This window comes from Anser anser (genome assembly GCF_964211835.1).
Source record: "Anser anser genome assembly, chromosome: 1".
Classification (NCBI taxonomy): domain Eukaryota; kingdom Metazoa; phylum Chordata; class Aves; order Anseriformes; family Anatidae; genus Anser; species Anser anser.
Window position 1 is genome coordinate 126,283,440 of NC_139720.1, and position 14,028 is coordinate 126,297,467.

Genomic DNA, 14,028 nt, shown 5'->3' on the forward strand with positions numbered 1-14,028 from the left:
TCTTAGGCAACTCTTTTTCTGCATGACACAGCGTACACGCACAAACAATGAGCCTAACTCCACCATCAGGAGGAAGTTCCGAACAAAAGAAACTGCTGTAGGACAGGGCTGCAGCTGCTAAAATACCTAGCCCAGCCTGTTGGAAAAGCCAGCGTGAAAGCAGGCTGACGTAAAAACAGATCAGAAGCAAGGTTTACCATCCTGGCACTTAATTGCTTCTATTCACACACTAGTTCCCATCAGTTCCTGTGTGCACGATCGAACAAACAAGGTATTGCTTAATGTTGCAGAGGGAACAATACAAAATTTCATAAAGCATTCTTTTATTACTGATAACGTATACCTAATGTATAAATTTGATATTAACTACAGCAGTATCAAACCACATTTTAGACCCAAGCTAAGTAATGACCTATGGATATTTGGATGGAATGATGTAGTTACGACTACTGATCTAGCACTAGGACAATACTAGTACTTGCATTTATTACCTACCTAAATGAAGGAATACATCAAGTGTTTTGGAAAGATTATAGCACTTCTTTTGAATTTCAGGTCAAGACATTAAGGCCTAATCTCCAAAATACATGGATGACTAGAAACGCCTGTGGGTGCTTAACCAATATATCAGAAGCATTTTGGCTTGGCATTTCTTTAGTATTAGACCCACACACTGAGGACATCCAGAAAGAACTCTTTGGAGTAGATTTCAACTTTGTGGCAGAGTTGTTCTGGCACTCTGTGGTGGCTTACTTTCTCTTCTGTGCCCTCATGCAACCAAACTAGGTAAGATTTTAGGTCATCTAAGTCTTCAGAATTCAGAGTTACATAAGTGAGCTTCCAAAGCATTGAAGATGCAGTCTTTGAAACATCCATGTTCATTGTACACTGGTCAAGTACTAGGAGAATCAGGAAGAACTGTATCTGACACTTTTTAAAAGGAGAAGCACTATACAAAAATCAACGCATTTAGTCCCAACACTGTGTGAGGTAGAAGTACTTTACAAATGGAGAAACTGAGTACAGGAATGTAGATGGAATAAGGCAACACAAAATACAGTGTGAAATCATTAACAGAACCAATCTGCTCCACTGAAGTCCGTTTTGATGAGTGAAACAATATTTACCCTTAGAATGCCCTTGGCCATCCTAAACACAGTAGCTCAAACCAGATTTTGAAAATGAACACAGTACTTTGTATAAAAATGTGGGAAGCAGCATGACTTGCTAAATAGTCTACTATATAAAATACCTACAACTAATTACACTAATACAAATGAAAAGAAGTTAAATCTAAAAGAATGAGTGTTAGCACCCTACAGTAAGTTTATTACATTGTTTTCTTCTAAGGAGTATGTGATCCAGGAAAGCAAAAGTGGTTTTTATACCTCTCATCTCATTGTGATTTTTTCCTTCAAAATCATTCCCTTAACTGCCTTTTCCAGCTATTTTACAGTTCAAGATCACAGCTAATAATTGCTCAATAGCTTAATTTAAAATATGCCAGGTTGCTCACAAGCTCCACAAGGATAAACAGCTATGCTTCAAGTTAATCCCATTCTTTTTGTAAACCCATTCTAAAGCAAGTTCAAAAAAAAGTACTGTCAGTTCAGATCCAGTTTGTGGTTTTCCTTTGGGGGTTTATCCAAAGCTCCTTGTAATACTGAAAGTGACAAATAGAAGTCAGTCAACACTGCCATCTTAATTATAAAGTGTACTACAATCACAGTCCTAAAGTCAGAACCATACAGACTTCAGAAGAAAGTTTCTGCTGTAAACAGCTGACTAAATAAACCAAGACGTTGTGGAGAAAGGGTACTAGTCTTCCAGGAGAGCATGGTATTTGCTTGTTTAATTCTTGTACTGGTTGAGCAATCACTGCTCTCTTTTGTTATTCAAAACGTTTTAGGAATTAATGAAAATAAGTGATATTATTTTATTTCAATACCAGATTTATGGTTTGTGTGTTACACTGGGGCCGGCTTGACTGATATTAAACAGATATGTCTGAAAGAGCAAACATAAATTAGACATGCCATGAGACATGTACAATTAACTTCTACTAAAACGTGGATAATGAAACCCACTTCTACAACATTTCTTTTACACTTTTAATGGTGATAATGACTAGTATTTTAGTAAGAGGGTAAAATTCAATAAGATGTACAAGGAGAGCCATACAACTCAAAGATAATGTTTGCACAGCTTCCGATTCCATTGTGAAAATACACCCCCTCCAAAGTAGATAGAAATAGGCACTTCATCTTTAAAAATGAAGCACTCTTTTTCGTTCTTCAGTCATCATCGACAGTTGGCTTGATTGTCACTCCTCTTCTGATTTGACCCCAACCAATTAAACTGTAAAAAGAAAAACAGTTTATATTATTTTAATAGCAGTTAGAAAAATCCAGAATAAATCAACGTACTTCTATTATGCTTAAGCCTTCAATTCACACATTTTGAATTTTTTCCCCACTTGCCTTCCTCACAAAACATCCTGCAAGATCTACGGATGAGAGACATAGAACATCTGCATGACTGTAATCAATTAAGAATGCACCTCGCACAGCGAACTAAAAATCTGAAGGTTTTGTAACATAAGTTGCAATAGCTGACCGTAAATATACTTACAGCTAAATGTCTTTCTACCCATATGAAAGTGCTGCATTACTTCCAGAGAGAAATAAAAATGTAAGGATTCAGACAAGATTGCAGTAAGATTATAAACATTATAAAGATTATAAACAAATCTAACTCTTAATGAAACTATAACCTAAAAAGGTAAATCAATTTTCAGGAAAGTTCAGTACTCTTAAGGCCCATTTTATAGGCCACTGCCACCCCAGAAAAACATACTTAAAAGAATTTAAGATTAAGTTCATTTACAGCGTCAGCAGGCAGACCGTATTATTAACACAACTATCTTTAATACATTTTGGATTTTCAGCAAGGAGATGCACAGGAACCACGTGCATTTCAGTTTCATTTGCTAACAGTAGGGGGTCTCTCCGGACATCAGCAAATTACCGAATAAAGTAACCACATTCACTTAACATTGGATTTCCTACTTTTTGGGACCATATTTATAGCTTATAACTAATCCACATTTGGAATCAGTGTTCCCTGGAATCACGAGTGCATCTTGTTTGCTTTGCCATTTGCTGCTTAACTTCTATGCCTTTATGTATTTATTTTCTATTTTTTCTCCTCTTCTTTTCTTGCTTTCTTACCACCTTTTCAGTACTCCATTCCCTCAGGAAACAAGTTCCTTCCCACAATACCAACTGTATAGAGACAAGTGCCCTTTTGGCAAACTTTGCTTATGTTTTATGAGTGGGAAGTACGAAAGACAGATGCCTTTGAACAAAACTTGCATTAAAATTTGCATAAGTTGACAGTCGCTGGCTTTAAAAAAAAAAGCACTGTTTCCAATACATTCTCCTCTTCCTTTTTGCTTTTGCTATCTTAATTTAGGTTCTCTATTTCTTTTCCCTTCTTCTTTCTCCTGTTCAAGAACTTATCTTTTTCTTTTCTTCTGCTCACCCTGCGCAGGGTTTCCTGATTCCTCTTTCCGATTTATCAGCTATCTTCAAGACAGCAAGCACCAAATTCTTGTCTATGCTTTCTTGTTGAACCAAAACACCCATCCACGGATATTAAAGCCTCAGTTCTTTTTCATACAGTAAGAACTTCTTGGGTGAATGCTCCTGTTCCCTTATACTTTCCCCTCATACTGCAAGAGCTGTGCAGGGTCAAGGAATATAAATACCCTTATGTTCTTACGGAATAAATACATAACGGTTACAGTACGCATAATCATCTAAAGAGCAGTACAGCACTAAGCTTAAAATTAATCATCAATCGAATCCACTCATTTTTTGCCTCCAGATACTTCTGTACATTCAGCCATTTTACACCTGTAAATTAAACAGATCAAACCAGCTGATACATATTTTTTCTCTCTGCCCAGAGCACATGAAATACTGGAACCTTAGCATGTCCCTCCTCCACTCCCCTGCTGTTACTTTAAGGTCACACTACAAGTCACATTCAGCTCCACAGGCTGAACACCACTGACTTGTGTGTGCATAATGACAAGCTTTGGCTTAAGGTTACTTGAGTTTTCAAACCACTCCACCAAGATTGCCTGCTGTTAGCTCAATTACAGCATGGTTGTTTTGGCAGAGCCACGAAACCTCACGATGTTTCCTCGTCTGTTAAGGTGAGATATCTACCCATCTACAATGCTTCTTTTAAAAGAGGATTGGAGAATAAAATGAAGCATCCCACAATTACGGTGTCAGTGTGTTAGGAGAATCCATATCCATTTTTAAAATTCCTATTCTAGAGCAAAATCAGATCCACTCATTTTTTGTGTTTAGATCATAACAGCCAGATATTCTACCAATTTCCTGTCAGCTTACCGCCAGTGCTTCTCAACTCGTCGACTCAGGGCAATTTTTTCTCCCACTTCTGTGCATACTGGGTTGGTTAACACAATCTTCCCCAAATCAGCCTTTACTGCACTGACTCTCCCTCCAGTAGATAAGGATCCTATGTTTACCATTAAAACTTCATTCTTTGATAATTTTTGCACCTGAAACAAGACATACAAAACTCTGAAAAATAAGTTTTAGTATTTAAAATAACCTGCTCACACTAAGCCAGCATTATTTAGCAACACAATTCCTCAAATGAAGAAAAATACCACAGACAGTATTGAACATTATTACCTAACTGCCACAAAAACGATACAGCTGAGAAACGCAAAAACCATACATATCCCCCACAAAATATGTATGGGATGTGCATATGTATTTTATGCATATGTATATTATTTTATAGTACTTTAAGCTACTCTGACATGAACTCCTATTCCTCTGAAGAGCTTTATTCTGTAAAATTAGAGGTAACACTTTTGCAACAACCGTATACAAACAGGGAAACAAAATTACTACATCAAAAATGTAGGTATTAATAAAACTTAGCACAAGATATTAAAACAGAAATCAGAAAAAAATACATGAAATACCTTTTATTTTTTTTAAAAAAGGGTACAGACCTTTGCAGCTTTCTTGTCCCCTTCAGTGCGCACACCTAATAGTCGTCTCAGCAGGAAATAGGAAATTTCTAGCTCTGTAAATATTTCAGGCAGTGCTCCAACTGCACCAAGAACTTGCCCTACCATTCGGTCAGCCCGACACAAAGTTGGATCGATCTTAGTTCCAACACCTACAACATAACAAGGAAAGTCCCAAGGAGTAATCGAAAGGTAGGTGTCACATTTACGTATTAAAATATTTGAATGAAACCTGAAAACAGTAAACTGAGAATGTACTGTGAATTCCCTGTGAACTTGGACAGCCCTTTCAGAATGCCAGCAAGACTGATCTGTCTAAACACATGAAGAGATATTCTACCGTTATAGCTGATACAATTAACAGTTCAATTTGATATAAGTTGGCTAGTGACAGTCAGGGAAATTATTTCCTAAATATCTAATTGTCACACACATTGTCTCCTTCTACATCTAAGTATTTGAAATTGCTCATAACCCTTTTGGTTTCACTTAGCAATGAATTTCAGTAACCAAGTGTTTTCAACAAGCATTAAACAGGAAGATCTTTCTGTAAGAGAATATCCTTACCTATAAGACCTCCTGGAGCAGCATACTGTAGATCATTGTGTTCTGCAAAGAGTGACACTATTTTGGAAAAGATTGGCTTACACATGAGTTTCCCTTCACTGTCCTTGGACACAATACCAGGCCTGACCTCAATTTCCTGACCAACCTAATTACAAAAGTGAAAAAGTAGTTAACAGGTTGTTTCACAGGAACATGAAGAAACTACTAGTCGTAGGTAAGACAACTTATTCCAAGGCCTACTGTTAATACAAATCCTTTGTTTTGGGCTACTGTAGAACTTCTAAGACTTCGGCACTGCTTAATGCAAGCCAGAAAATACCTAAAGCTCTGTATCTTACAGCCATTCAAACAATTGCTTTTCCTTCCAATTAAATAACTGCTTTTGCAAAGGATATTTATCAGCTTTAATTCCAACATATAAATTTTAAGTTTTTTTGAATGACATTTCATTTAGAAGTGTTACAGCACCAATAAAAATTGAGTTAATTCGATCTGTGTAACTGATCATTGATAAACAAGACAAAGGAAATACAAGTCAGTCAAATAAATGTTCAAAGACAGTTTGCTCTCCAGCCTAATACAGTAACTTTTAAAGTTCCCACCCACTGACAGTATTCCACAAGAAAAAAATATTTACAGAATACTTAAGTAGGGAAGTGAGACCTGTGGGAACCCACATACACTTCAGAAGTACCTTTAAAGTTTCTCCCCTTCCTCCACAGAATAATTGAGAAAGTAAGAGTAGTGGGACAGAGAAAAAGTAATTAGATCCCTCAACTTTTGTTAAGCAATGAAAACAGTATCATTAGTAATAAAAGTTAATATAGAAATATATTTTAAATATAATTTTTAAAAAATCAGTGTTTCTTGTTACAGTATTTTAAAACAGGAAAGTGGCAATGAGGATAGGTGCCACCTGACCGTATTCTTGTTTAAGAGAAAATCAACTACATAGATTAATTTTGTACTAAAAATGTACAAAAACTACTCATTATCACTAAAAATCTCCAAAAAGAGAGAAAAGGTTACCTTTAAAACACCCTTTAGAATACTGCCACCAGCTACTCCCCCCTTAAGGTCATCCACTTCACAGCCAGGCTTGTTGACATCAAAAGATCTAATTACTGAAAAGGACAATAAACACGTTTATATTTAAGAGCCAGTTTTCAAAGAATGCGTGTTTTTTTCAACAACAATTTTGATTGCTTCCTTATCCTTATGAAGGTATACAACTATTTATGAAAACATAATTCAGAGAGAATAAAACATGAATATTTAGCTGATTCGTTCTCAATCCATTTAAGCAGCTCATATGTATAACAGTATTTTAAAAATCTATTTCTGCATAACACACATTAAGTTAAATATCAATACCTGAAAAAGAAAGCAATGATCAGCTATTTAGAAAACTTCAATATTCACAACGTCAACTTCTTTGTAACCTTGTTTTAATGTACTCCATTCATATGCACTATGAACATGTTCTGTGGGTTTGGGGGGGGAAGAGGCAAAAGTGTGGTTTTATTGTAGTGGAACTGGATTTCAAAATATGCTGTACAAGAACAGAGGTTTTTTAATACAGAAAATTTAACCAGGCTACCCTAACTATAGGATTTTCATGTAAATTATTCTTCAAATGAAACAGCCTGTCAATACTTTGTTAAATCAAACTTAAATTCGCAGCAATTAATGTGTAAGATACTGACAAATTTATCATCTTTATTGCATTTTACTACTGTTGGACACACAGAATATATACAAAAGAACAATTACCTTGGATAGATTTAACTGGATTGATTTAGCTATCAATAAATTATACAGCTCTCATAAAAGAGTTTTAAAAAGCAAACTGAATGCTCCTTTTAAGCCCACCCCTTTTCAGAGCATTCTGCAACATGCTATTCTGAGTGTAGGTAAAGGTAGGAAACATTTAATCACAAAAGCCCAAAGATAAGCATTTACATACCAATAAGCCTTGGTTCGGATGTGAAGTCTCGCAAAGGGACTGGGATTTTCTTCACTATATACTCACAGACTACCTCAATGTTGTATTTCAGCTGTGCTGAGATTGGAATTATTGGAGCTCCTTCTGCAACTGTACCTAGAACAAGTTCCACATCAAGTCTTAATATAGTATTTATACAAGCACGACCAAGTGTTCTGTCGTTGTTAAAAGCACAAATGAAGTTTGAAGCACACTTTACATATATTTCCCAAAGCAGTATCACAACATACACCCTTCCCTTCAACATCTTAGCTCAAGCCAGCCAGACCTACTTTTCAAGGCAGTCTGAAACAACCTTCATGTTGCGACTGGATAACTCCATACAGAGGAGTTTTACAGTTGTTCTATGAAAATTGTGAAAGGTAATCTGCTTCTTGGTGAGCAGAAAAAGTCTTGAGAGAATTTCCTCAGAGAGATCAGATATCTAAACATTTGATACATTGGTATTCATTTTACAGTCAGTTTTTGTGAACCAAAACATGAAGCACAACTCCAGTGGCTTTTTTTTTCTTAGATTAACAGACCATGTACACCAGTAACGTCTAAGTAAAGGGATTTTCTATATGTTTATAAAAAAACATCTCTATGTCCCAGCACTGAATAACTTCCACCACCGACTGGATTTCTGCTGGTGAAAACTTACCTTGTACAAATGCAAGAATCTGTTCATACTGTTCTTTAGCCTGGCTCTCTTTCACCAAATCAATCTTATTCTGCAGAATCAAAATATGTTTCAGTTTCATGATTTCTATAGCAGCTAGATGTTCTGAGGTCTGGGGTTGAGGGCATGACTCATTGCCAGCTGAAAGAAGAAAAGGGACTGTGATAAAGAAACTAGAGAGACAGACAAAACTCCTGCACTTAAGACATCTTTCTGTTGTGCCTTTATAAAAAAAGTCAGCCCCCAGTAAGCTACATGTGAAGTACCCACACTTTCCCAGAACTGCTGGCTTCAGCATCCACACAGTATGACAGATGAGTGGTTGCAAGAACAGTCTGCCGTTCTACTTGCTCCCAACAGAAACAGATTTAAAGTTTCCCAAGGTGCTGACAGCTAACTCACATCTACTTGAATCATGCCATCCTCTAGGTCTCTAGACATCTCAGTACTGACTGTACTGGACCTTTCAAGAAAGGTCTTAAAATTCTTTAATGTTTTCTTATCACTAACAATAAAACCAGCAACATCCCCAAACTGTATGACAGACAGCAAAAATATTAAGTTCGTGAAAAGGGCAGTTATCAGTACAGTTGGCCACCCAAGAAACCAACGCGCCATTATGATGGTTAATCTCACTTAAGTTTGGTCTATCACACTTTCCAGACTTAAACTGTCATTCATCTGTTTATCAGTTATCTCAGACTATTTAAACTTCAGTATCTGAAGTTGCCCTTCTTGTTTGTTGACATGCCCTGTCCAGATAATGTAATTGCTATGTATCCCTGTAGAGCATTACATTGTTTCACAGGCATATAAAAATGAGTTTTACTCACTTCTGATCAGTGGCAAATCAGAGCAATTGTTTTAATCAAGCTATATCTCCTGTATCCTGGATTTTGCCCATATTCACCTGGATTCACTGTTCATACTGATGTCTGTGTACTCTCCTATATGACTAAGACTACGTATTTAAAGCAAACTGAAGCTTCAGAGAAAAGTCAAAAGTAACTGTAGCCAATGCATTTCCATAAAATATAAATGTTACAGTAGTATTCTACTACAGAGATTCATCTTGGCCAACTGATGGCTACCAGGCTATTGAGTATGTATAGCTGTAGTTTAAAAAAAGACAGCTTGTTGGAGAGTATTTTCACTGTAACATCACTTAAGTTTCTTATACACATCTCAAAAGCATTCTCTTGTTTTATCCACTCGCCCCACCCCGCTGGATTTCAAAACCCATATAAAGCTGCCTTACGGTATTAGAAAAATAGAGCCCTGCTTTCGTGTAACAGTTATTACCTATCAACAGTAAAGCTGCATCCATTACTGCTGCACCGTTCAACATAGTAGCCATCAAAATATCATGGCCAGGACAATCCACAAAAGAGACATGCCTGTTGTAGAAGAAAGGAAGAAAAATCCAAGAGCCAATTATCAACAACTTCTCCAATTTATGTGAATGGTTAAGCAGATACACAAGTTAAAATAAATAAATAAAAACGAAGAGAACAAGTTTAAGTAAATAAAGAAGCAAACAAAATTTCAAGACAGTTGCTGAGAAGTAATATATTAAAAGTATACACAGAAGAACACAAAGACTATGGAAAGGCTACAGAAAAGCTTTCTGAGTTCTAAGGTTCAATACCACATATTCATACTAGTTATTGCTTTAATATTTCAAAAAGTTACATGGAAATTAGACTAGATTTAAATGCACCAGAACAAAAAACCACAGGATATAGCACATTATATGCCATTTCTCTCATCTCTTTTAAGATGTCTCACACTCCAATTTTAGAAAATTATGCATCTTTACACGGTTACAATTCACTTTAAAGATTTATCCAGAGACAGCACTGCAGTTGCTAGCTCCAATCTTATGGATTTGTTGTGCAGCTGATAACAGTCAATGCACTACATTCTTGTGTGAACCGATTTAATGAAGAAACCTTGCAGCATGCCACCAAAAAGCAAACGACTAATTTTCCGCTTCGCCAACAACATTAAAAATCTACAATAAGTAAATAAACAGCAAGATAAAGAACCTAAAGCTTTAAAGCAATAGCTTAACAACGGCTGCACAACAATCACACTCCGACAGAAGCTATTGTTAGAACTAGTGCTCTACCGGGAATCTGAGGAAAAGGAGGAAATACATGACTACAGCAGAATGCGTATTTTATACGTAAGCATGAGCCAGGAATCCTGTCATACAACTGCCTTTGTGACTACTCTCATTTGAACAATCATTGTACAGACTCACACAACCATGGCTGTGATTATGATGCTTGCATAATGACCATGCTATGCTTGTGAAGTAAATCAAGGACACCTGTCCTCCAGTACAAAGAATCAGGCTTTAACAGATTCCTTTTTAGAACCAGGAAAACTTTTCTGGCTCTATGGGAAAAAAAGGAGTTTAAAAGGTCACACATCAGAAATGAAATTTAACGATGAGTTTGCAAAGTCCATATTAGTTCTTACCCTAGTGGCTTGAAAAATGCACTTATGGTAAGAGTAGAACAAAGCATCGTTTCACTTCAGAGTCCTGCAAACACCCAATGACAGAGAACACAGTTGTGCTCTGTGCTGGATGGTGCACCACAACTAATAAAACCAACGCAAGTTAAATGATGCCTTAGATCAGGGGTGCCCAATCTCAGCATCTATGAGCATGCGGTCTGTTATCATTCAGCTCACAGCTCAATCCTGACTATTTTCACTTCTGTAAAGGAAATGCAAATAAAGAAAATACAATTTGTACCGCTCATTTTACAGCAGTTACCTGACTAGTTTGAAATTCCCTTTGGTGCCAGGAATATCTGTAGGGAACTCATCTGGGGTGCTACTTCCACAGGATCGGTAACACTCTGGTCGGGAACAGCTTGGGTCATCCAGCTTGTAAATCTGGAAGTAATTTTTAAAAATTGAGAAATTTAATTAACCTATAATTATTTATAAGCTTACCTCCACCCTGAAATATATCAGCAACATTTTTCCTCTATCTCTACCAATAACTCACCTTTGCATTAGCATAGCCCAGCTTGATTGTGATATTTCTTTCCAGTTCATTTTTAAATCTGACAGTATGAACTCCAGATATAGCTTTGACTACTGTAGACTTTCCATGGGCTACGTGGCCAATTGTACCTATGGTTTAAAAGCAAATATTTGTCAATAAGCCATTGTTTAATTTGCACAGTATTCAATTACGCTCAACACCTAATTACCCCAAACTCTCTGGAGCCAGTAAGCCCAGTGGTACCACCACAATAACTATGGGTTTCTTAAAGGCTTTTGTTTAAACAAACGACATCCTAGAACTGTCTCTCGATGCACAGATCTTTGCATTGTTGTGATTTGCATTTTCATGAAAGTAATTTCAACATGTAATCCTAAGGTATAATAAACTTTATTTTAGCAACTACACCCCCCATCATTCAACGTGGTGTTCTTGAAGTAAAATCACGGTGCTTTTCACGTTAAAATGGTCTGACAAGTCTCTTCCTGCATCTTGACAAAATTTATAATAAGAATACCTTATCTACATTACTGTGCTTCAGTAAGAATTTCTTAATTTTTTTCAACACGGGTACCATATGCTAACGCATGAGCACCACAAAGACTTACATTACTATGCCCCCGCCCCCCCCCTTTTTTTTTTATAGGAATTTGTTGTTACCTATATTAATTGTGGCTTGTCTGCTGATGACTTCTGGTGACAGAGGCGTCAGCTTGGTAACATCCTGTATGAAGGAGATTTTACAATTTATTCATCTTGGATTTAAATGTTTAGAGTGCTATGTGTATTGGCTTAAAATTTATCCAGTAGCTCCATTAAGCAAAATCCAACCAAGCTCATTAAAACATCTCTAGCATTTCTCATTTTTAAAGTATACAAAATAGGACAAAAAGGAAACAAAAGCGTACAGTCAGAAGAGATTGTAAAGTGTTAAAGAAAGAAGGAAGAAAAGTAAACAAAACAAAAAGATTCAAAGGAAGCTCTAAAACCAAAAATACCCTGCACCCATCCCCAAATTGAACTGGGCGCAACACGCAAATGCAAATTAACTTTCCATGGGTTACACAGCCAACTGTACTCATGTTTTAAAAAATGTCTGTCAATAGACAGTTGTTAAATTTTCTTCAAGATTAAGGTTCCATTATAGTAAGTATATAATTACGTGTATATTTGCAGCTTTAGAGTAAGTAGGTCCAGATACGTCATTAACACCACGGTTTTGATTCTGATTTTTTGAATGAGAACTTTTTCCTCAAATACTGTTATTCCCATCAGAAAAAAAAATTAAAAAATTGTCGTCCTCAGCAGAATGCTGCTGGAACCTACTGGTAGCACCTGGCCAAATACATTCAGTATAGCGACTGCACTGAATTTATGTGGAGGAGCTGCTGGCTTCAAGGGAAGATTCCACAAAGCCAGGAAGCCTTCATTGCAAACCAGAATGTAAGTATTTGTGAAATCCCGTAGTGTTTACAGGGCTATGCAGGCAGGTTCTCTACATAACAACCAAATAAAGTTAACCGTAACCTTGTAATATCACCCACTATATTCTCGAGTACTACACGAATAAAACGTTCGGGCTCAAAGCAAGTTCTGCCCACCTACCGCGGTCACATTGATATTTCTCGTTCGCCTGCCTTAGGGCGGCCAGGCTGGCCGAGGCCAGCGGCGGGACGGCGACCTGCAGATGGCACTGCGCCGCCGGACCACGGGCACGCACGGCTCGGTGCGAACCCTGTCACCGCCGAACTCGTTCCGCAAGCAGGCAATGAGGCGCGCACGCGATTTCTTCTTCGAGACCGGCATGACGCTAAGCTCAACTACGAGCTCCGGCCAGCTTGTGGGGCCGCACTGGAGGGCCGAGTGAAAAAAGGGCAGGAAAGGAGTGAAAAAAGGGCCGAAGAGGGCCAGCAGCTACACCCCAGCAGCGAGGGGAGGAGGCTCAGAAGCCTTTTGAAACCATCAGCAAGCTTCACTGACGGAACTAACGTACTTAAGCATGAGACTAAGACGGCCAAGTTTCACTGGCAGAGACTAACAGGCTTAGTTACGGCACAAAAAGGTTAAATTACGCTGAGGAAGATCCACGTATTTGGGTGTGAGGCTAAAAAGAAGGCCCGCACGGCCACGGGAGGAGACCGGGGAAGAGCCCGAGCCCCGGCCCCGGCCCCGGCCCCGGCCCCGGCCCCGGCCCCGGCCCCCGGCCCCCGGCCCCCGGCCCCCGGCCCCCGGCCCCCGGCCCCCGGCCCCCGGCCCCCGGCCGCCGCCCGTCCCGTCCCGCCCCGTTCCCTCACCAAGGTGCCGAGGTCCTGCCGGGAGAGGTGCGGCTGCCCCAGCGTCACCCCCGCCTCGTCCCCCGCCATCTTGGCCGCCAGAGGAAGCCGGGGCTGCCCGCGCGGCCGCCTGACCCCCGGCTCCGCTCCGCGCCGCCGCCGCCCTCACCGAGCCTCGCGGCGCTCCCCAACCCAGCGGGCAGGGCCCGGCGCGGGGCCGCCCCGCAGTGGGCGCAGCGGGGCGCCCGGCGGCACCGCCGCGGGGAGGGGGCGGCTCAGGCGCGGCGCGGGGCAGCCCCGGGAAGGCCCCCGCCGCCCTGCCGCCGGGTGATGCAACCCGGCCCCGCGTGCGGCAGCGCCGCCGGGGCGCCGAGGGCATCGCGCATGCGCGGGGCGGGCGGGGCGGGAGCGGCGCGC

General features: G+C 39.4%; 1 protein-coding gene across 1 annotated transcript; it reads right to left on the minus strand.

Annotated features, from left to right (window-relative positions):
- Positions 1 to 2,097: 2,097 nt before the first annotated feature.
- EIF2S3 (eukaryotic translation initiation factor 2 subunit gamma) lies at positions 2,098 to 13,905 on the minus strand. The gene is made up of 12 exons (XM_083846814.1): positions 13,633 to 13,905; positions 11,999 to 12,062; positions 11,339 to 11,466; positions 11,102 to 11,223; positions 9,616 to 9,710; positions 8,296 to 8,454; positions 7,614 to 7,748; positions 6,677 to 6,771; positions 5,648 to 5,792; positions 5,063 to 5,232; positions 4,425 to 4,597; positions 2,098 to 2,358 (listed from the first exon to the last, which is right to left on the minus strand). Exons 1-12 carry the CDS (start codon positions 13,699 to 13,701, stop codon positions 2,295 to 2,297), a joined length of 1,419 nt encoding a protein of 472 aa, XP_083702940.1. The 5' UTR covers positions 13,702 to 13,905; the 3' UTR covers positions 2,098 to 2,294.
- Positions 13,906 to 14,028: the final 123 nt, after the last annotated feature.

What these genes read in the sequence shown, in the direction of transcription:
- EIF2S3 (XM_083846814.1), bottom strand. Translation starts at nt 13,701, where the DNA reads ATGGCGGGGGACGAGGCGGGGGTGACGCTGGGGCAGCCGCACCTCTCC. An exon ending in GGGAATTTCAAACTAGTCAG is followed by an intron (nt 9,711 to 11,101) that starts GTAACTGCTGTA and finishes CTTCTACAACAG; the next exon opens with GCATGTCTCTTTTGTGGATT. An exon ending in TGCTCCAGGAGGTCTTATAG is followed by an intron (nt 5,233 to 5,647) that starts GTAAGGATATTC and finishes GTTATGTTGTAG; the next exon opens with GTGTTGGAACTAAGATCGAT.